Source organism: Zingiber officinale, chromosome 7A (assembly GCF_018446385.1).
Source record: "Zingiber officinale cultivar Zhangliang chromosome 7A, Zo_v1.1, whole genome shotgun sequence".
Classification (NCBI taxonomy): Eukaryota; Viridiplantae; Streptophyta; class Magnoliopsida; order Zingiberales; family Zingiberaceae; genus Zingiber; species Zingiber officinale.
In genome coordinates this window covers 64,711,898-64,736,096 of record NC_055998.1, presented here as the reverse complement: position 1 = coordinate 64,736,096, position 24,199 = coordinate 64,711,898, and the positions used below count along the sequence as shown (strand labels likewise).

The 24,199-nt window shown below is 38.4% G+C and overlaps 1 protein-coding gene across 1 annotated transcript in view; it reads right to left on the bottom strand.

The window, feature by feature from the left end:
* Nucleotides 1-2,545: 2,545 nt before the first annotated feature.
* The window catches only part of LOC121999406, a 37,417-nt gene continuing 15,763 nt past the window's right edge, over nt 2,546-24,199 (bottom strand). The window contains exons 3-5 of the mRNA XM_042554092.1: nt 3,701-3,811; nt 3,478-3,601; nt 2,546-2,731 (exon numbers count right to left, since the gene is read on the bottom strand). Coding sequence (XP_042410026.1) covers nt 2,684-2,731; nt 3,478-3,601; nt 3,701-3,811 — 283 coding nt within the window. The 3' untranslated portion in view covers nt 2,546-2,683. The remainder of the gene's footprint in view (nt 2,732-3,477; nt 3,602-3,700; nt 3,812-24,199) is intronic.

Sequence of the window (24,199 nt, the reverse complement as noted above, 5' to 3'; positions counted from 1 at the left end):
AGCCTTCGTCATTCGTACCAGATATTCGACTTGGAAAGGATCATCGTTCGTCGATAGTGACCTCACTCCTGTGCTCCTTCTATGTAGCTCCTCCGGAGGTCTCCTGGGACTGATTTGACTCTGAAGAGGAGCTCCGCCAACAAGAACTGCCACCTAGAACGGCTGCTTCATTTCCGGAGGGAAAAGAATAGTTTAGTACGAGCCACTCCAACTATCAGTCGGCCCATGAACTTATTGAGAAGGAGATGAAGAGCAGCTCTACCGGGACTATTTAAGACCCTATTTAACCTATTATGAAGCTGCCTAAGCTGTGAAAGTGAATGGTTTAAGTTGCTACGAAGAATCTTTCTCAGCCGGCATTATAATATGCACAATGCCTAGAACATCAAAGACTATATGAAGACCTATCACTCAGTCTCTTTCTCTTGGAATTGACTCTTATCATTGACTTTTTTTCTTTCTTAATCTGTTTTCTCGCTTGAATAAGGTGAGACTTTTCCTATTGCCTACTCCGCGCTCTCTTTGACCACTACTCACGGATTAGCTGGGAATCTTCTTGCCTGTTAGCTCTCCATGGCAGTTACTGATTCAATTCTTTCATATGGGTAGGACCGAGGTCACGACGGGGTTTGTTAAGTAGATAATCTATAACCTCTAGGTCTCATTAGACGGAATGAGTCTGGTCAAGCTCTTGGTCTGGGGAAGCAATTTACTATCTAGGTAGAAGATCTCCAATCATAATCATTAGCTCTGGTTCACGCCTAAACGTTGTAGGCCTAAGCGCAGTTTTCGCTCTTGGAGTCAGATCAGTAGGGGACACCGGGAAAGAGCTTTATTAAAGAGAGTTGAAGTGGGTAACCCTGAAAACTCAGCATCTTCTTCTTCCCCTGAAATCGTCTCTTTTCTTTCAAGCGATCCCACACCGGGCGACAGGGAAAGCAATCGAGCAGCCATTGAACTAGCTCCCAAAAAGAGGGACAGAGATGAGGATAGGATGAGAGTTCTCCCCGAAAGAAAGCCTTTGAAACTCGAATAAATCTCACTCAATGGTTCATTGGTTCATTTCACCAGAAAGCGCTCAAGAGAGAGAGTAAAGGAAGGAGGAAGGTTCGGTCGTGGCCCACCTAAGAGATGATGAGATTCTCGTTGATCTTTTTTTGAAAAGTGTTTCTAACTATTCAGAACAGTGGTCGATCAAGACGTTCTCGCCTCCCCCGTTCGGGCTCTCGCTCTCCACGTCGCTCTGCTCGTCCCTTTATGCGTTGGTAGGCTTTCGACTCACAAAAATAGCCTACCTATCGGGCGCCAATAAAAGAGAAAGTTTTCGCATGGGCTCATCATCTTATGCGGAACCGATGCGAGAGGTATAATCAATATGGTAGAAGCGGAGAGCTTTCAAATTCAAGTCTCTAAGCGGCTTCCTTCCTGTCAAAAGAAAAGAGAGATAGTAGTTTGGGATGGCATACAATCTTTTAGTGAACGCCACCATTGACAGCCAATGAATAGCTAATAGCCGAAGATAGAGAATCCTTATCTATGGAAGGAAAAAGCAATCTGTCTATTTTAGGATCTAAGACTAGGTTATAGAATGCTAAAGAAAGAGCGCGTCATTCTCATTCGCCCCTTTCGATCGGTAAGATAGTCAGCATGTAGGCATCAGCCGCGCTCCTAACGCATGAATGGAGGAGCGGTGGCAGGAGGAGCGCAACATGGACCGGGAGCAGAGGTTCTGCACGCGGCCACGGGCACTGCTGCTGCAGACGCTATACTACGCCGACGTCAACAAGGCGGAGGCAGCCGTCGTGGAGGTGCTCGTCGAGTTGAGTTGTATGTCGTGGTACGACGATCGGCGGCAGTGTAAATCGGAGCTTGAATTATGAAAAAATTATGCAATCTGCACCTTAAATTATTGAGTATTTTTTCGGATGGAGTCGGGTCCTGGGTTGACCTAAATATAAGGTTTAGTGGGATTTTTTAAGGTGAAATTGAATTTTATTTTAAAAATTAAGATATTTTTATATATATTAATATCACATTTATATAATAATGATAGAGTATTGAGATAAAAGTAAAAAATTATACGAAAAATAACCCTAAAAGTCGTTTTAAATCAGATTTTCGAATTATCTGGGTCGGGCTCGAGTTGATCGGGTTGGTCGGGTTTGAGTTTAGATGTAGGTGTTTTGGATTGAACTTGTATTCGGATCGAGTTCGGGTTGGATTTGAAAAAAAATAACTCAACCCGACCCAATCCAACCCATCCAAATTGACACCCTTAACCATGAGTTCACGGCTGCTCGCGGTTTGGTTGTGAATCATGACCCTTTCTTCTTTCTATTTTTCTCCTTTTTAACTTTACTATTTCTGACAAGTTTTCTTATAACCAACCAAAGAAAACCCCCTATCTGTTCTATATTCAAGAGTGAACTTAAAGCAACACAAGTTTCAGACATTCAATCGATAAACAGATCATTTCGGAAGGCAAGAAACCAACAATTTTGAACCTTTACTAAATAACCCACGGAAAAACAAAGAAACCGAAAAATAGTTAAACAAGTGTTTACCATCTGTAGCCAGCAAACTTCAAATCCATTACAGATGATCTCAGTTCAACACGCATACAGAGTTCTACACAACAGTATAAATAAAAATACAAGGAAGCAGCCACAAGTAACACAGGACTTCAATCTTCTTCTCTCTCTGGAGGAAGACCACAAGGCAACAACATTTTCTGCAACAAGAGACACGTTATCTTGCTGTAATCATCTTGTTGCAAAAGGAATATAAATGGCAAAGAAGCCCAAATTACAGCACTTAAATACACTGTTCGAAAAACACAAAGAACTAGTGGATCTAGCTTGGCATGTGTAATCACCCAAGACTACTAATATAAGCTAAGACAGAAGAAAACTACTCAATCTTATTAAAATAAACTAGTCCACAAATCAGAGAACTGAAATGATAGCTTTGTTGTTCTCTCATGCCAATCAGCTGCACATATGCAGGGTAATGTTTTCGAACTACAGCCACCAACCTAACCAATCAAGAACCTCCATATGATCTGAACAAATGACAAATAAAGTCTACAACTTTTGAGAGAAGTTCAACTCATTTGTAGGTACAAAAAGCAGGAATTTTATCGACTTACGAATTAGCATCACAAGAACATATGTGGATGGTGAATCACTTAGCTATCTGTCACATAACATCAATTTCATATATTACAGAAAAAAGGATACCATAATTTTTCCTCTACGATGCACATCTGTGATGGACACATACATAATTAATATAAAGAAAGAAAACAAAACCAAAATCTATGATAAAAAAAAATCCATTCGTTTCATTTATTCATCAACAAAAGGCAAAAGTACATGATATCATGCATTTATGATGAATAACTAACTTCTATTGAACTTAAATGGGTAGCTGACTATTAATATAAATAATAGATGAAGAAGCAGGATCTAGCCTCACTTGCATAAAATTGTAGCGTTGTCTTCCAATGGATTCATTTTCAGCAACAGAAAAATAGGCCAAGATAGGGTAGTGGCCAATGTATGATGCATAACTGTCGCGTTGGATATTCACACCCCATTCACTGAAGGACACAAGAAAGATATATTTGAATTATTTTTATGTATTCAATTTATATATGACAAATAGATAGCAACTTTGCAAGTAAGATTTGGGAATTTGCAATCTATTTAAGTCCGCATGCCCTGTTCCAACATATTTAGTTTGAAGATGCTCTAGCTGAGAATTGATGTTGAATCTGTCGCTTGCCTGTGTGGACAAAGTTCTATGAGATCTTTACTACTAGAAAAAATAATGATAGCTTCACTGGATTACAATTACATCTATTCAATTGAACAAAAATTGAAAATGTACCATTAAGGTTATACTAAAATAAACATCCCAGATACATCAATGGATTGTTGTTGGACATTCCTCCTACGTAGAGGAACAGAGACCAATGGATGAATGAAAATCATCAAATATTACTAACTGAAGGACAATCCTACTGTGATAAATAGTCTGAGCTGTTTGATAGGTGACTGAATTGAAGGTTAAGAATAATTGTGACAAAAAAATACCTACTATTTGAGTGTTGATGTTAGGATAAGCTTAGCATTAGCATAGAGACAAGCGATGATGTCTTATCAGCAAAACCACAAGCCATATAAGGTAGTCTCAATAAAATAGAATGTGAAATAGACGGAACTAAAGTTCAGGTTAAGGTCACAATCAGGCCCACAATGCATTTAACATAGTCCCAGGTATGTGACTGAGGGTTCTTCTGGATAGGGCTGTAAATGAACCAAATGTTCGTGAACAAGCTTGATGTTCAACTTGGCAAGAGTTTATTTATGTTTGCTCAATTTACACAATATCAATTAAATAAACAAGCTTCAACAGCTCGTTAAACTAAACAAACAAGCTTGAACACATATGTGTTCAACTGTTCGTAAACAACGTTCATGAATAATGTTTATGAATAATGTTCGTAAACAATGTTCACGAACCATATTTATTAATAAAACTTTTATGAATATGCTAAATAAACAAAATAAAATTAAAAAAAATAAATAACTTTGAAATATCAAACTTAATAACTAATCAAACAATTAACGAGCCTGAATTGAAAGCTCGATAACATCTAAACGAACCAAACTCAAGTCATGCTTGAATTGAGAGCTCGATAACATCTAAACGAACCAAGCTCAAGCCAAGCTTAAATCAAGCTCAAGCTCATAAAAAATAAACCAAGCCAACCGTGAACAATCATTTCAAAGGCTTGATTCATTTTAAACTCAGCTTAGCTTGATTCGGTTACCTTATCAAATAAGCTTGAATACCCTAAAGTTCGACTCGGCTTGTTTACAATCCTATTTTTGGAAATTAACATGCCTACAACTGCTATCTCCATGACTTTGCCTCATGATGCCCATATTGTTACATGTGCATGTGTGTGTGCTAAGGTTTAATCCTAAGAAGTATGGGCACAAGGATGGTGCACTAAAACAGCTTGTTTGTGGGATAAAATGCATATAAACACATTGGAGGACATGATGAAGAAGAGAGAGGCATATGGTGCAAGTATTTATATATTCTTTTAGAATAGCAGGTTTATACCATAGTTTTAAAAGCCCCTGGTTGAGCCGCATAATAAGCCACCTAGCTGATTTTTGAAGGGATAGCATGGCGACCGCATATGGCATATGTAGTCTACATATGCAGTTGAAAAAATTTATTGGTTCATTTGCATTAATATGAACCGAACCAAATTGACTTAAACCCTAAGCTACTATATTTAGTAGCTTGTAGCACGTACCATTTTAATACTGACAAAATATTCACATATCACATGTGTTTTTGCAATAGGTTGACACGTACCACTTGCTATGCTTTTTCAAACCTTGGTTTATATGGTCAGTCACCCATGGTTTCTTCCTATTTTTTTTTTTTTTATCATTTTGTACTTCAGTGCTTGTTATCTTGTTAAGTATCAGCATCAGTTGGTATTTGGTTTGTCTCCTTGATCTTTCACATTTGTAGTGCTACAAAGTGATCTGATCACTGACCAAGAATGAATATGGCTGAGGAATATTGAGGCATACAAAATCATAGGTAGTAATGAAAATTATGATTTACCACACTTAAATCCATTAAATTCTTTTGGGTTTGATTTTCTCATTCCCCTCCCTGGTACCACAAAATCTTTGCTTCATTCTGAAGAAATGGCATTTCTTTCGGTTCATTTTTTTTCCATACAAAAACAGGCAAATAGATAGACCTCAGAGAGGCATTAGCAGAGGAGCTAGCATAGGAGAAGTATGAAATTGAGCAAGTCTCTTTGGTTCTGACTTCCTTTCAGAGTTGCAAGAGCCCCAACAACAATAGCCACTACCATCGTGTCTACCACATCAAGTCTTGATGTGGGATCTCCGTTCCTCAAACTTGTGTAACGTCCGCTGCACCACTAGTACTTCAACTTGAATTTCTATATATATATATAAAATTATCTTTGTCTTCCTTTTCTTCCTTTTCTTGCAAAAAAAGGGTGAACCTTCTTCCAGATTTGATTCAAAGTCGAAGACAACACCATTAACCAGACTACCTACGGCTCGAAATAGATACCTCCCCTTCTCTAGCAAAAAAAAACACAAGGGGAGAAGCTATGATGGAGTCTAGGGACAACCTTGACAAGGCCAACTACAAGGGGTTGCTCAACCTCGTTTTCGGATTCAACGAATCGAATGGTGGCCATGATTTGTAGCCGAAGGTTGCTAACGCTCAACTTCGGTTACATCTCCAAGAACTAGCCGCTAACCAGAAAGAACCACATGGATTTCAAAGGATAACATATAACGAAACCTCAAAATTAGAAAGAAACGAAGAAAACAAGGGGATCTAGCGCTATTATTGCACCTTTAAATCCATTTTCCACCGTCATCGTCGAGGGAGGAGACGGAGACCGACCGACGAAATGAAGGTTTGAGACGAAGGTTTCTGATATTTTAAATGAGTATATGTAGAAGATTGAAATAATTCTTATTATAGATATGTTTGTGTAAAGCAGGAGTTTATAAACCTTATATTTCCGATGACTCAGGCCTGCGCGCTTGAAATGCGTGACTTAGTGGGCCGGACTCAACTCTGCCCACCAATTGCGAACACAGGGTCGTAAATAAATAAATCGTTCGTGAACTATTCGAAATTCGATTTGATAAAAATTTATTTGAGCTCATTTAAGAAGACTCGTTAAGATAAACAAATCAAGCTAAAGTTTCACAATATTCGGGCTCATTAACTCGTGAACATGTTCGTTAGTAAACTCATGAATCAACTTTTAAATGAAAAAAATAATAGTTTTGATATTAAATTTATAGATTTTACACTCTACTGGTGATATATATATATATAGGAATAGTTCACGAACGATTTATTTATTTACAACCCTGTGTACGCAATTGGGTGGGCAGAGTTGAGTCCGGCCCACTAAGTCGCGCATTTCAAGCGCGCAGGTCTAAGTCATCGGAAATATAATGTTTATAAACTCCTACTTTACACAAACATATCTATAATAAAAATTATTTCAATCTTCTACATATACTCATTTAAAATACCAGAAACCCTAGTCTCAAATCTTCATTTCGCCGGCCTGATTCCGTCTCCTCCCTCGACGACGACGGTGGAAAATGGATTTAAAGGTGCAATAATAACGCTAGATCCCCTTGTTTTCTTCGTTTCTTTCTGATTTTAAGGTTTCGGTATATGTTATCCTTCGAAATCCATGTGGTTCTTTCCGGTTAGCAGCTAGTTCCTGGCGATGTAACCGAAGTTGAGCATTAGCAACCTTCAGCTACAAATCATGGCCACCGTTCGATTCGTTGAATCCGAAAACGAGGTTGAGCAACACCTTGTAGTTGGCCTTGTCAAGGTTGTCCCTAGACTCCATCATAGCTTCTCCCCTTGTGTTTTTTTTTTGCTAGAGAAGGGGAGGTATCTATTTCGAGCTGTAGGTAGTCTGGTTAATGGTGTTGTCTTCGACTTTGAATCAAATCTGGAAGAAGGTTCACCCTTTTTTTTGTAAGAAAAGGAAGACAAAGATAATTTTTTATATATATATAGAAATTCAAGTTGAAGTACTAGTGGAGCTGCGGACGTTACACAAGTTTGAGGAACGGAGATCCCACATCAAGACTTGATGTGGTAGACGCGATGGTAGTGGCTATTGTTGTTGGGGCTCTTGCAACTCTGAAAGGAAGCCAGAACCAAGGAGACTTGCTCGATTTCACACTTCTCCTATGCTAGCTCCTCTGCTAATGCCTCTCTGAGGTCTATCTATTTGCTTGTTTTTGTATGGAAAAAAAATGAACCGAAAGAAATGTCATTTCTTCATAATGAAGCAAAAAATTTATGGTACCAGGGAGGGGAATGAGAAAATCAAACTCAAAAGAATTTAATGGATTTAAGTGTGGTAAATCAGAATTTTCATTACTACCTATGATTTTGTATGCCTCAATATTCCTCAGCCATATTCATTCTTGGTCAGTGATCAGATCAATTTGTAGCACTACAACTGTAAAAGATCAAGGAGACAAACCAAATACCAACTGATGCTGATACTTAACAAGATAACAAGCACTGAAGTACAAAATGATAAAAAAAAAAATAGGAGGAAACCATGGGTGACTGACCATATAAACTAAGGTTTGAAAAAACATAGCAAGTGGTACGTGTCAACCTATTGCAAAAACACATGTTGTAACACCCACAAAATTTTAAGATAAGTATATGTTAGTTAGAGCCATAGAGCCAATCATTTGATGATTGTATGGACTCATTGTATCATATTCTTGTATATTAATAAAGGCATTTGGATTTTGATTATTATACTTACTTATATTGGTGCCAAATAAATAAACTAAGTATAATAATGTCCTTGAGTAGATGGTTCTCACATATATCAATCGGTTAGTTGAATCGATAGTGAGATGATATAGGGAACACTACTCTAAATCATTCCTAGTCGAGTATTAACATTCAGGGACAATGTTAATGCAATAAGACTAGTATGTAGGTCAACTCGATGACTTGATCTCACAAGTCATGGATATAGAGATATCAAGTTGACACATGGGTATACATTAGAGAATGTATACTGAATGACCCCTATGAGAAAGTATCATGGATCGTTATATGAGTGTTATATACTTTCTCATGTGACTATTAGTATGACTACTAGTCCTTAGACCTGAAGTCACCATAGATCCCTATATAAGGAGTTATGTACTTTGGTTTCGTCAAACGTCACCCGTAACTGGGTGGACTATAAAGGCGATTACTGGGTATATGACGAATTATGCAGAGGGATGTGAGTGATATAGATGGGATCTATCCCTCCTATATGACGGGAGAGACATCGGTATTCCTGATAGAATAAGACCACGAAGTGCATGGCCATGCCCAAATGAGTCAATATGAGATATTGAGCTCATTTGATTTAGTGAGTCTACTTGGAGTTCAGGATTTAGACTGATCAGAGGATGACACGGTCTATGACTCACATTGATCAATCTAGATGTCTAGGATAGAAGGACACTTGTCATATATTGTGAAGAGTCACAATTAGTAGTCACAAGGTGATGTCGGATCTCGACATTCTTGTAACATGGGTAGTAATGATGTGTTGCTAGATACCGCTCATTACTTATGCTCCTAAATGGGTTTAGGGCATTGCCAACGTTACAAGAACCTATAGGGTCACACACTTAGAACAATTAGATGGAGATTAGGTTCATATGATGAACCAAGAGGATTAGATTCATTTGATGAATCAAATTGGATTAAGAGTAATCCTAATTGGGCTAACTTGACTTTGACTCAAGTTGATTCATGTGTTCAATGAGTCTAATTTAGATTTTGACTCATTGAATCAATTTAATTAAATGAATTAGATTCATTATATTAAGTTGGCTTGAATCAAATGGTTAGATTAGATCAACCATGGAAGAGATTTGGTCAAGTTTGACTTGACTTGAGAGGAAGATTAAATGTCAAGTTTGACTTGACTTTATGCCACCTCATTGGTGAGTTGGCATTGATGTGGATCAATGATGATGCACCACATCATCATGGTTGCCACCTCATGGGAGTTACTAGTGAGTGCCACCTCATGGAGGTTACATTCTCTCCTTGATGACAACTTAATGCATTAATGAGGGGAGTTACAATAGAGAGTGGCCGGCCACTTTTGATTGAATGAGAAATTTAATTTTTCATTCATGTGTGTATTACTACTTTCTTCTTCCTCAAGCTCTCTCTCTCCCTCTCCTCCTTGCTTGGCCGAATCTTACCAAGGTGCTAGCACACCTTTGTGTGAGGTTTTCTCCATCTACGTGCCCATGTGGATACTTCTAGAGGACCGACGCTTGACGGTCTAGAGATCCGGCAATTCAATGGATGAGCGGGAATGCGAAAGGGCACGCTTCAAGGTATACTTCTTAACACATAGATCTAGGAGTAGATCTAAAGTTTTTGAAACTCGTACTTGTATTTCGTTCGGTTTTCCTTGCACGGATCTACGGCTTTGGGTGATTCGGTATTTCCGTGACGCGAAAAGCGGTTTTCGCGGCCTGAAGAACCCAACAGTATATGGGTGTTAGTTGCCTTAGAGCATAAAAGTAAGAAGAATCAAAAGAAAAAGAAATAAGAGAAATAAAAAGAAGAGGTGAAGGTTTGAACCTTGAACCTCTCACAAAGGATAGAAATAAAATTATGTATGATAACCACTAGGATAATGAATAACATGTGAATGGGAAATGATGGGAATTGTAGTTAAAAGTGAGGATATAATTTAGTGAGGGAACAAGAGAAAATCAAGTAGTTTTTCCTCTTGTTTACCTCTTAGTTAAGAAAAGGAGTAAGCAAAAGACAAGTTGTATTTCTTCCTTTTCCTTCCCTATTTTCGTGGAGTTTAAGAGAGTAATGAAGAGAAGAATTAAGGGAAAGGAATGAGGACATGTTCTCATTAGAAAAAAAAATACATGCATGAATTAAGGAGAAAGGGAAGCAAAGTTCATCTTTGTATCTTCCACTCACTTAGCATAAAAAGGAAAGAAAGGAAAGGATTTCATTTTTCTTCCTTCTCCCTCACCATTGCCGAAACTAGAAGCCCTCCTCCCTCATCTCCACAAGCCAAGTTTAGGTTTCTCCCTAAGAGAAAACTAAATTACAAGAAGGAGTCTTCAAGGTGTACCCTTCCAAGCAAGAGAAATCAAAAGGAGTGCTAGCCTCCTTCCTCTTCACCAAGGGTACCATTTCTTTAAGGATTGACAAGTGAACACTAGGTAAGCTTCCCCTCACCTGTGGTACAATAGTTTATATGGTTTTCCATGAAGATAGATCGCTTAAAAACCTAAGGTTTGCTTTATGAGAATTTCGGCCAAGACGAGAGGAAGTGTTTAAGAAAATTGTAACTAGATATGCTTATTATCTTTTTTGTGACATGTATCTTATATAAGAGGGTAATCTAAGGTTTCCATGCTAGAATGAACAATGAAAACTTAGATCCATGAACCTTAGACTCTCGGCCAAGCATGAACAAGAGGACTAGGTAAGCTTAAGACTCAAACTAAGCATGTTTCCTTATTCTTGTGTTATGTACCCTATGATAATGATGTTGTTAACTTTTTCTCTTACTTGTATGTTGTTTGAAACTCCATTTCCATGCTCATGAATGTTCGGCCATGGAAGAACTACAGGCCTAGGAGAGTTTTAAACCTAAAACTAAGCATGCTAAGATTTTTTCCTAAGATAAGATATGAAGCTATAATGTTATGACATGATTGTATGTTGATTATGAATCCTATATCATGCCTATGAAGATTCGGTTATGATGAGATTTGAAGTATAGGAAAGTTTAAACCAAGTCTAGGAGGCTCATGACCTTCTTGATAAAATGATATGAAACTAGTTGATGTTCGTATGGTTGCTTGTTACATAGAAATTTGGTTACATGTAACTTTCGGCCACACTAGGTTTTAAAGCTAGGATGCTTAGATTTTTAAACTAAGTTTACTCATGTTGTTCCTTGTAATGTTTCCATGAAAATTGTGTAGGGTTTCCATGCCTTTAGGCCATTTGAAAAACAAAACCAAGCTCACATGTTTCGGCCTCCCTTGGGTTAAAAGCCTAGGAAAACTTAGAACCCAACTTATATATGCTCATGATGTCTCTTGTGATAAGTGCTATGAAATGTAGTTGTGGTTTCCATGCTCTTGTGTCACTAGAAACTTAGTTCCATGCTTGATATGTTTCGGCCACTACTAGGTTAAAAACCTAGGAAAACTTAGAACCCAACTTATATATGTTCATGATGTCTATTGTGATAAGTGCTATGAAATGTAGTTGTGGTTTCCATGCTCTTGTGTCACTAGAAACTTAGTTCCATGCTTGATATGTTTCAGCCACTACTAGTTTAAAGGCCTAGAGAAATTTAGAACCCAACTTGTATATGCTTATGATGTTCTTGTGATGTATGCTACAAAATGTAGTTGTGGTTTCCATGCTCTTATGCCACTAAAAACCTAGTTCCATGATTGATATGTTTCGGCCACCTTGAGTTAATGGGTTTAGGAAGTTTGGAATTTAAAACAAATGTGCTTATGATGTTCCTCATGAAAATATATAAGATATTGGCTTAAGGTTCAACACTTTCATGATACTTGTAATCTAGAATGAGACATACTAGGGTTCGGCCATGATAAGGTTAGAAGCTTAAGGAACTTAGAACCCAAACTAAACATGCTTAAGTTGTTCCTCATGAAATATAATATGATATGAGTTTAGGGTTTACATGTTTGCATGTTGCTTAGAACTTGATTGCTCTTCATGAAGGTTTCGTCCATGAAAGAATTAGAAACCTAGGAGGGCTTAAAAATTTAGGTTAACATGCTTATGACCTTTCTTATGCTAGTATGTGAAGATATCATGAGATTTTTTATGTTTGAGTGTTGTCTAGAGATCATGCCCTACTCATGACTTTCGGCCATATGGGTTTAGTGACCTAGATGTACCTCACATGCTATGTAATGAATCAAGAGATGTTATTTATTGATTCCATGAATGGTTATGTCTTCTTATGATAAGTGATATGCTCTTTTATGTATGCTTATGATCCATGTATGTGCCATGTGTCCAATTATACATGCTTTATGATATGATAAAATGACATGTTCATTATGCAAGCTTATGATCCATGCATGTGCTGTGTGCCCAAATATGCATGCTCTATGATATGATAAGTGATATGTTCATGATGTATGCTATGATTCATGCATGTGCTGTGTGCCCAAATATGCATGTTTTATGATATGTTAAAAAACATGATATGCATGAAAGGATAAGAACTATGATATGTATGACATGCTATTTTACTTTATGTATGGCTTGTACCAAGGGTGGGCTCCATAAGCTCCCCGGGGTCGATGGACTAAGAAACGGGCCTCGTTAGGGATGGGCTCCTAAGTGCCCCTAGGTCGATGGACTAAGAAACGGGCCTAGTATGTATGCCTTGTAGGGTTCAAGACTTGCTACCTTGGACCTACATAGGACGCGCGTATTTATGTATGTGGTACAAGTCGGGGCCCTAATCATGTTGAGATTATGTTTAAGTATGTATATTATAAGTTTTCAAAAGACATGTGGCATATGTTGTATGATATATGTTTGGGAATTTACCTTGCTTATATGCCATGATATTTATGATGACGTTATGCTATATCAGGATACATTTGATGATCATGTTATATTATGCCATGTACTTGATGTTATGTTACAATATGCCATGATATGCTGCTTGATATGATAAATTTGTCTTTATGCCTCTTGACTTGTGATTTTAATATGCTTTACGGTTTTTGTGAGTAGGAAAGGATCTTACTGAGCCATGAGTGCTCACAGCTTACTTTCTTGTACCACAGATAAAGGCAAGGAATGGATGTACTAGGGGAGCAGCAGGAGGGGCTAGAAGGATGTGTGTGGTAGTGGATTGGCTAAAGGAAAAGACCTGCTTTTGTTTAATAAGAAATATGTCATGTTGATATTTTTACTTCATGACTCCATGACATTAAGTATGTGTTTGGGTATTGAGACTCAAAAAATTATAATAGGTATGCTATGTGGTTCTTTTATGTCTATAGTGATGTTAAAGTAAGAAAAGTTTTTTTTAAAATTCTCTAAGTAAGACTTCCGCTGTATTAAGCATGTATGTGCCCAAGTAACCTCCGTCGCCTTAGCAGGAGGGGCGGGGCGTTACACATGTGGTATGTGAATATTTAGTCAGTATTAAAATGTTACGTGCTACAAGCTACTAAATATAGTAGCTTAGGGTTTAAGTCAATTTGGTTCAGTTCATATTAATGAAAATGAACCAAATAAATTTTTTCAACTGCATATGTAGACTACATATGCCATATGCGGTCGCCATGCTATCCCTTCAAAAATTAGCTAGGTGGCTTATTATGCGGCTTAACCAGGGACTGTAACAAGCTATTTCAATAACAAGAGCATATAAGAGCTTAAATCCTATTGCTTCACACAAGAAATTCACTTCAACGTGAGGATTTTTCAATCCTCCAAAACTAAATCAGTCAACTACCCTTTATAAAAGAATCCACACAATTCGCAAACCATCACAAAACCAAACCAATAACCGAACTTCACACCATCACCACAGCCCTCTACAATGGTGGATCAACATCAAACCTCCAGGGAAACAAGACGAAATCGCGTGGAAAACCAAACTGAAACCTCATCTATCAGAGAGCAGATCAACACTATTTAGAATAGCAGGAAGAATAAAAGATATAAATCATCAAGGTTTAAGCCATCAACAGTCTATCCGAAGCTTTCGGAATCCCAAGAAGCAAGAAAATCATCCTCAAAATTGACTCGAAAACCCCATGGGATCCAAAACCAAATCCAAAGCTCTACAGAAACTCAACACGCAACTTATATCTCTATTTAACCTCTCAGCCAAACATTCAAACAAACAGGTAGCATACAGAGAGCTCGCAACTTCAACGACATGGAGATAATCGGAACCAACCCAATCATAGCCAAGCGAACACCACGAAAACCATAAACAGAACAATCCCACTGACAACCGAACTCCAACCATACAAATGCACTAGCGAATTCTAGAAAACATGTGTACCCGGCGAGAACTGCAATGAAACCTCAAGGCGATTCAAAACTCCACAGTGGGGAAACCCAAATCAAAACCAGGACCCCACAAAACCTTTAAGTTGAGACATAAGCACCACAAGAAGAACCACAAAGCCGAACTATACCATTCCCAGTTGCAAACACTGAAATCCGTTGCGAAATCTCGAAAAAAATCATGAAACAGAGCATGAACACGAAAAGAACTAGAATCGCGTCACATTCAATCGATCAGGGCAACGAACAAGCAAATTCCCTTCTCAGCACCGAGACTATCAGAATGTTCTTAACCTAGCAGAACACGAATTCGTGAGACGAAGCCATAGAACCACAGGAAACCCCAAATCGCACTTCATTCAACTCAAAACAACTTCGTAGCAAGCTATCAGACTCACCTAGGCTCCGATCATTTACCTTATGGATCTCACATCATCAAATCGACATGTACTTGCCTTTCTCATTCCTCTGTCGAAGCCTCAACTCAGTCGTAGTTGTGCCGCCGGTGTGGTGGTCGATGGACTCCCCGCCTGCTCAAAAGCTTTCGCAGACCCGCAGGAGTAGTGTGACTCTCGATCGGGGATCTGAGCTCGGTGGAGAGCCCGACTGAGACCAACGAGAGTGAAGAGAAAGAAGTGACTGTGATATCTGGCACAGTGGCTGGGTGTAACGCCCGCCCTCCCTGCTAACCCTAAGGGACGGGACTACGATACTCTATGTACAAATAACAGCGAAAGACTTAAAATAATTTTCATAGTTTAATAAAAACTTTTCTTTTGTTTTCCTTTTTATCAAATCCGAACTACACTATTAGTGCCTCAATAACATGATAACAAATTTAGTAGAAACATAACATCAAGTCACACATATAGTACTACAATTCATGATACCAAAGCGTAGTTTTTTAAAAGTTTTAAAGCAGGTTCTTATTTGGTTGCCTAGCCACCGCCACACACATCTCCTTGCCTCTCCTGCTGCTCCTCTAGCTCATCCAACTTTTTCCTTTATCTGTGGTACAAGGACAGTAAGCTGTGAGCACTCATGGCTCAGTAAGTTCCTTTCCTACTCACTAAAATCGAAAATCATAGTATAATCAAAGAATGTCTCAACATGGCATCATTTCAACTAGTCATGACATAATGTAACATACTCTTTTAAGCATATCATGCAACATGAAGAAATCATAACTAGTCATGGCATATCATAGCGTAAAGCATAGCATGAAGCATAACATAATTGTATCTAATCATGGCATATCATCATAAGGAGTCATGGCATATCATACACATGAACATATCATGGAACATAACATAATCATATCTAACCATGGCATATAAATCATCATAAGGTATATGCATATGATTTTGAAAAACATGTATCCGAAAAAAACATGTGTATGTCTCATGATCTTTAAAACCATTTCTTCTTACATATATACTTGAACATAATCTCAACTTAAAGGGGATCCTGGCTATATACCACTTACATATTGCGCGCAACCTATGTAGGTGCAAGGTAGCAAGTCTTGAACCCTACAAGGCAAACATACTAGGCCCGAGTCTTACTCCATCGACCTAGGGGCACTTAGGAGTCCATCCCTAACGAGGCCCGAGTCTTATTCCATCGACCCCGGGGTGCTTATGGAGCCCACCCTTGGTACAAGCCACATAAAGTAAAGTACATGTCATACTTATACATATCATACATCATAAAAGCATGCATCACTTAGGCACACATCATATCATAAAAGTATGCATCACTTAGGCATACATCATGTCATAAAAGTATGCATCACTTAGGCATACATCATATCATAAAGGTATGCATCACTTAGGCATACATCATGTCATAAAGGTATGCATCACTTAGGCATACATCATACCATAAAAGTATGCATCACTTAGGCATACATCATATCATAATAATATGCATCACTTAGGCATAGATCATAAAAACATGCATATCTTAAGCATAAAGCATATCATCAAGCATGCATAATTTAACCACATAGCATATCATGAAAGCATGCATATTTTAAGCACTAAACATAGCATCAAAGCATGCATAATTTAACCACATAGCATATCATGAAAGCATGCATATTTTAAGCACTAAACATAGCATCAAAGCATGCATAATTTAACCACATAGCATATCATGAAAGCATGCATATTTTAAGCACATATCATATCATCAAAGCATGTAAAAATTTACCCACATATCATAACATAAAACATGCATCTTTTGAACTCATAACATATTGTAGAAATTCTCATTTTGTATAGCTCACAAGCATACATGTCTAAGCATAAAAGTGTATCATGTGCTCATCCAATCATAAGGAACAATGTAACATGATTAACTTGGGTACTAAGCTTCCTAATCCCTTAGGTTCTTATCATGGCGGAAACCCTCTTAGGTGCCCATTTAGGTTTTAAACACATCCAAGCATGTAGAACCTAATTCATTCACATATCATTTTCATAGGAAGTATCATAAACAAGATTTACTTGGACTCTAAGTTTTTCCAAGTCCTTAAACCTCATTTGGCCGAACCTTAACAAGTGTGAAACAAGGTTCTAAAGGACATAAAGCATGGAAACCTTAACCATATTTATAGCATTCATTTCAAGGAATATGGTAAGCACCATTGAGTTAGTTCCTAAATTCTTTAAGTCCTTAAATTTATGTCTTGGCCGAAACTTACAAGTACTCATTTAGGTTTTCAAGCAAGCATACAAGCATGTGAACTTACTCTAACATCATGTATAAATTCATAAGTGGCCTCATACAAGTGGTCATGGCCGAAACTTCCCTTAGCATCAATTTAGGTCACTAACAACATATAGCATGTAAATTTTAGCTTTCTACATTTCATATTTCATGGAGAGTGACATGAGCATGTTCAATGTAAGTTCTAGGGTTTCTAAAACATGTATTCCCTTCATGGCCGAGACTTAAAGGTGTCCATTTGAATCATAGTTAAATATATAAGCATGTGAACACAATCAACATGTTATCTCAATTTCATAAGAAGCATCTTTAACACATGAGGTCTAAATTTTAAGGTTTCTAGGTCTTTAAACCCTACATGGCCGAACCTCATCAAGCATGGAATTTGTTCAAATGGCATAAAAGCATAGAAAGTCATAACACATTTCATAACATGTATAAAAGTCAAGCACTATAAGCATACATTTAAATTGTGTCTTAGGTTTCCTAAGTTTTTCCTTTCTTTATCTCATAGCATATGTTTGCCAAAACCTTCCAAGTCTTTAAACTAGGTTTTAGGTGGCCTAAAGTATGAAAAACATAAACAAGTTTTATGGCAAAAATATCAAAGAACTATACATATAAATTTGGTTCACAACAAGCTAGGACCCTTGTGGTCTTAATTAACATATATCATGCAACCAATTTTTCCTCTACTCTAATTACACATGGGAGCATCAAACAACTTTCATATCTTACTGTCATGGAGGTTTTGAGCATGTTAAAAATCTGTTTAAGCTATTCTAAACCATCTACCTTACCATGGCCGAAACATTAAAAATGATGTTCCTGAGTTTCTATCAACATACAAGCATGCAACTCTTTAAGAAACTCTATATTCTATCATATAAACATGGTGAGTTTAAATTCAAAGTCTTCCTAACCCTAAACCCTTCCTTGGCCGAAACTTGTGAGTGGGATACTTTTGGTTCCAAGTAACCTTCAAGTATGAAAACGATAATGGATCCTTAACCATTTATTTAGAGGGTTTTGTGCAAGTTAGGTAAACAATTAAATTCCCTAGCCCTTATAAAACTTTTTTGGCCAAAACTCTAGGGTTAGATACCTCCCTAATCCAACATCACATATATATAAAAATATTAGAGAAAAACTTCTTACAAAGCATAGAAAAATTATCATGAATCAAAGCTTATATTAAACATTCCTAGGATCAACAAGTCCTTTCTTTGGCCGAATTTTCACAACTTTGTTTCTAGGTTTTAAAATCCTCATAAAATCCAAAAACACATTAAAATCCCTTGTACCATAGGTGAGGGGAAGCTTACATCCTTTTCTCTTGTGGTTCTAAAGTGTGGTGATGTAAGAAGAGGTCTCTTCTTCTTGTTCTCCTCCTTTGATTTCCCTTGGTAGCCTTCCTTGTATTCTAGGAGGAACCTTGTTTTTTTGGGGGCCAAAAATGGAGGAGAGGGGGCTGAGTTTCTTGGTGATGGAGAGGAGAGAATGAGAGAAATGAGAGAAAAATAACATCTTCTCTTTACATACTCTCTTTTATGTTAAGGGGAAAGAGGTAGCAAAATTGGTTTTTGCTTTCCTTCTCCCTTAGCCCTTTTTTTCATTTTTTTTCTTTTTATTTTATTTATTTATTTTTTCTCATCATTCATGATGAAACAAGGGGGAATGAATCCCCTTAATGGTCCTCTTTAAGTCACGGCAAAAAGAGAGAGGAAGAGGGAGAGAAAAGAAGGAAGGCAAGTTGCCTTTCTCTTGTTCTTTTCTTGTTTTCTTTTGGCTAGCTTTTACTCTCATCCTTATCATGAGTTTCCCTCCTTTGCTATCAATATATTATTCCTATCCCAACTGGTTATTACCCATTAATCATATCATTTACATCATGAGAGGTTCAAGGTTCAATCCTTGACAACTCCCTATTTTTATTTCTTTTTATTTCTTTTTGGTTCAACATTCTACTAATATTTTTCTAAGGCAAATTCATCATTCTCTTATTTTATCTTAAAAGCTTAGTGGGTGCTACAGTACCCCGTACCTCATAAAAAGTTCGTCCTCGAACTTTAAAATAGCTACATCAGGTGGCACTAAACTTCCGGCTGAGTGCATCGGCCACCTTGTTCGCCTTTCCTGGGTGATAAAGAATCTCGCAGTCGTAATCTTTAACTAGCTCGAGCCATCGGTGTTGCCTCATATTCAAGTCTTTTTGTGTGAAGAAATATTTCAGATTCTGATGGTCGGTATAAATCTTACACTGAGCTCCATATAAATAATGTCTCCATATTTTTAGAGCGAAGACCACGGCTGCTAGTTCTAAGTCGTGAAAGGGATAATTCTTCTCATGCTCTTTAAGTTGTCTAGAAGCGTAGGCAATGACTTTGCCATCTTGCATGAGTACAGCTCCAAGTCCTGTGATGGAAGCATCGCTGTACATATCGAAGCCTCTGTTGGTTTCTGGGAGAGGAAGAATCGGAGCACTGGTCAGTCTCCTTTTTAATTCCACGAAACTCTTCTCGCAAGCTTCTGTCCATTCATACTTTGTATTTTTCTTGATGAGGGCTGTCATAGGGGCTGCAATTTTGGAGAAATTCTCTACGAATTTCCTGTAATAGCCTGCTAGCCTGAGAAAACTCCTGACTTCGCTGGCATTCCTTGGTCTATTCCAGTTATTTACAGCTTCGATTTTACTTGGATCCACCATAACTCCATCTTTGGAGATGACATGACCTAGGAATATTACCCGGTCAACCCAAAACTCGCATTTGGAGAATTTTGCATATAGTTGTTTCTCTTGAAGGATCTGTAGTACAGTATTCAGGTGTTCAGCATGTTCTTCTGGGGTTCTCGAGTAGATAAGTATATCGTCAATAAAGACGATTACAAATTTATCAAGATATGCCGTAAATATCCGATTCATCAGACCCATAAATACTGCAGGAGTGTTGGTTACTCCGAAAGGCATAACTATGAACTCATAGTGTCCATATCGGGTTCGAAATGCTGTTTTTGGTATATCATCTGGTTTCACCTTCACTTGATGATAACCGGATCGTAGGTCTATCTTTGAGAAAACGGTCGCACCCTTCAGTTGATCGAACAGGTCATCGATCCGTGAGAGTGGGTACCGGTTCTTGATCGTCACATTATTCAGCGCTCGGTAGTCTATACACATTCGCATAGACCCATCCTTCTTCTTTACAAACAGCACTGGAGCTCCCCATGGAGAGTGACTAGGACGAATAAGTCCCTTGTCAAGTAATTCGGATAACTGTTCCTGAAGCTCCTTTAATTCAGCCGGAGTCATATGATAAGGTGCTTTTGAGATCGGCTGAGTACCAGGAATCAATTCGATCTCGAATTCTATCTCTCTGTCAGGGGCCAACCCTGGTAGTTCATCAGGAAATACTTTTGGATAGTTGCATACTACCCTGACATCTTCTAGCTTCGGGTCTTTGACTTGATTGGTATCAACCACGTGCGCTAGAAACCCCATACATCCTTTATCTAACATCCTTTGTGCTTTAATAGATGACAATAACTTCTCCGTCCTTTCGGTTCCCCGTAAAACTCAAACTCTAGTTCAGTTTCGGGTCGGAAAATCACTTTCCTTTTGCGGCACTCGATTGAAGCGCCGTACTTGCTCAGGAAATCCATGCCCAGTATTATGTCATAATCCTGCATATCAAGTACTATCAGATTGCAGTAGAGTTCTCTGTTTGCGATCCGAATGAGTACTGCTTGCAGCATATGGTCCAATGGCATAATCTCCCCGGATGGTAAGGTTGTTAAGAATGTGTCCTCGAGAGTTCGAAGTGGTATATCTAGCTTCTTCATAAAAGGTATTGAGACGAACGAGTGTGTTGCCCCGGTATCAAATAATACTACAGCATACTGATTGTAAATAAGTAGTTGACCTGTGACAACAGTAGAGGCATTCAACACGTCTTCCTTGGTAAGAGAGTAGACTCTGGCGTTCGTCATAGTGGGAGGGGCCTCCAATCTTCCTTGTCTGATTGAAGTATGCATCTGGTGAAGCTGTGCAGGGGTACTCATATTCTGGTTGTTCTGCGGAGGTAGTGCCTGAGACTGAGTAGGGCAATTTCTTGCCAAATGACCTTCCTTTCCACAGTTGTAGCACTTTCTGGTGCTTAGGAGACATACTCCAGAATGCATCTTTCCACATGTGGCACACTGAGGGTACTTGGTTTGCTTATTGGCCAGACCTCCTTTTATGTTGTTCCACTGTTTCCTCTTTCCACCTGAGTTTCCTTTCCAGCTGGTTCTGGTATTGTGCGATTTCTGTCCTCCGGTCAGTGCTTGGTTCTTGCCCTCGTTCATTGCTTTCTGGTAGTGCTCGGTAATCAGGGCACTGCTGACTAGCTCCTCTGCAGTCTGCAGTCTATTAACTCCGCCGGCTACGTTCAGAGCTATCTCGGGTCGGAGCATCTTTAACATTAACCGGACCCTCTCTTTTTCAGTACGGATCAGTTCTGGGCACAGACGTGCTAGGCGGTTGAACTTTTTGACGGCTTCGTTAACTGACAGATCACCTTGGCGGAACTCAGTGAACTCATCATAGTGCTTGTTGGTCACTTGCATATGGAAGAATTCTTCTAAGAACTCTGTCTCAAAATTTGTCCACTGCATCTGGTTTATTTGTCTTTTCACTTTTACTCGGTCCCACCACATCCGGGCATCTCCGGTAAGGCAGAACGACGCGCATTTGACCTTCTCGTGTTTAGGCCAATCCAGTAGTACCATTATGCTTTCCACGGTCTTGAGCCAGGCTTGCGCATCCCATGGTTCGCAGTTTCCCGAGAATGCTTCCGGCTTAAGCCTTTGCCACTGAATCAGATAGGCCTCTTGTCGGACCATCGGAGTAGGGGCTGCCGGGGGCACTAGCGCGGCTGTAGGTATAACCGGTAGTGTTTGCGATCCGAATGAGTACTGCTTGCAGCATGTGGTCCAGTGGCATGATCTCCCCGGATGGTAAGGTCTGTGAAGAATGTGTCCTCTGGAGTTCGGGCATTGCGTGTCCTAACCATGTTTATCTAAATAATGACAAATAGACTAGTGTAAGTGGTTATCGTTTTTAGCCAATCTAACGTACTGTTTTGTTTCTATCTATTTGTTATGGTATTATTCCTAACCTACTAATATGTAATCCTAATCTAAATTATAACTAAAAGCATAGAATAAAGCATCAAACATAAGCAAGCAAAACATGAAACTAAAGCATAAGCAGCATAAGGAAAAATAAGGAATAGAGTGACAGATAATATAACATAAGGAAATAAAACATAAGCAATATAGCAAAGAAAATAAAGCATAGGCAATATAACAAGGAAGAAAAATAAAGCATAAGTCATATAACATGAAACTAAGCATAAGCATATAACAAGAAAATTAAGCATAAACATTCTTACTTAGAGCGGCAGGTCGGAGGCTTGATGTGTGTGTAGTGAGCTGGCAAAAACCTGGCTCAGATACCAACCTGTAACACCAGCCCTCCCTGCTAACCCTAAGGGATGGGGCTACGATACTCTATGTACAAATAACAGCGAAAGACTTAAAATAATTTTCTTAGTTTAATAACAACTTTTCTTTTGTTTTCCTTTTTATCAAATCCGAACTACACTATTAGTGCCTCAATAACATGATAACAAATTTAGTAGAAACATAACATCAAGTCACACATATAGTACTACAATTCATGATACCAAAGCATAGTTCTTTAAAAGTTTTAAAGCAGGTTCTTATTTGGTTGCCTAGCCACCGTCACACACATCTCCTTGCCTCTCCTGCTGCTCCTCTAGCTCATCCAGCTTTTTCCTTTATCTGTGGTACAAGGACAGTAAGCTGTGAGCACTCATGGCTCAGTAAGTTCCTTTCCTACTCACTAAAACCGAAAATCATGTGTATGTAAATCATCATAAGGTATATGCATATGATTTTGAAAAACATGTATCCGAAAAAAACATGTGTATGTCTCATGATCTTTAAAACCATTTCTTCTTACATATATACTTGAACATAATCTCAACTTAAAGGCGATCCCGGCTATGTACCACTTACATATTGCGTGCAACCTATGTAGGTGCAAGGTAGCAAGTCTTGAACCCTACAAGGCAAACATACTAGGCCCGAGTCTTACTCCATCGACCTAGGGGCACTTAGGAGCCCATCCCTAACGAGGCCCGAGTCTTATTCCATCGACCCCGGGGCGCTTATGGAGCCCACCCTTGGTACAAGCCACATAAAGTAAAGTACATGTCATACTTATACATATCATACATCATAAAAGCATGCATCACTTAGGCACACATCATATCATAAAAGTATGCATCACTTAGGCATACATCATGTCATAAAAGTATGCATCACTTAGGCATACATCATATCATAAAGATTTGCATCACTTAGGCATACATCATGTCATAAAGGTATGCATCACTTAGGCATACATCATACCATAAAAGTATGCATCACTTAGGCATACATCATATCATAATAATATGCATCACTTAGGCATACATCATATCATAATAATATGCATCACTTAGGCATAGATCATAAAAACATGCATATCTTAAGCATAAAGCATATCATCAAGCATGCATAATTTAACCACATAGCATATCATGAAAGCATGCATATTTTAAGCACTAAACATAGCATCAAAGCATGCATAATTTAACCACATAGCATATCATGAAAGCATGCATATTTC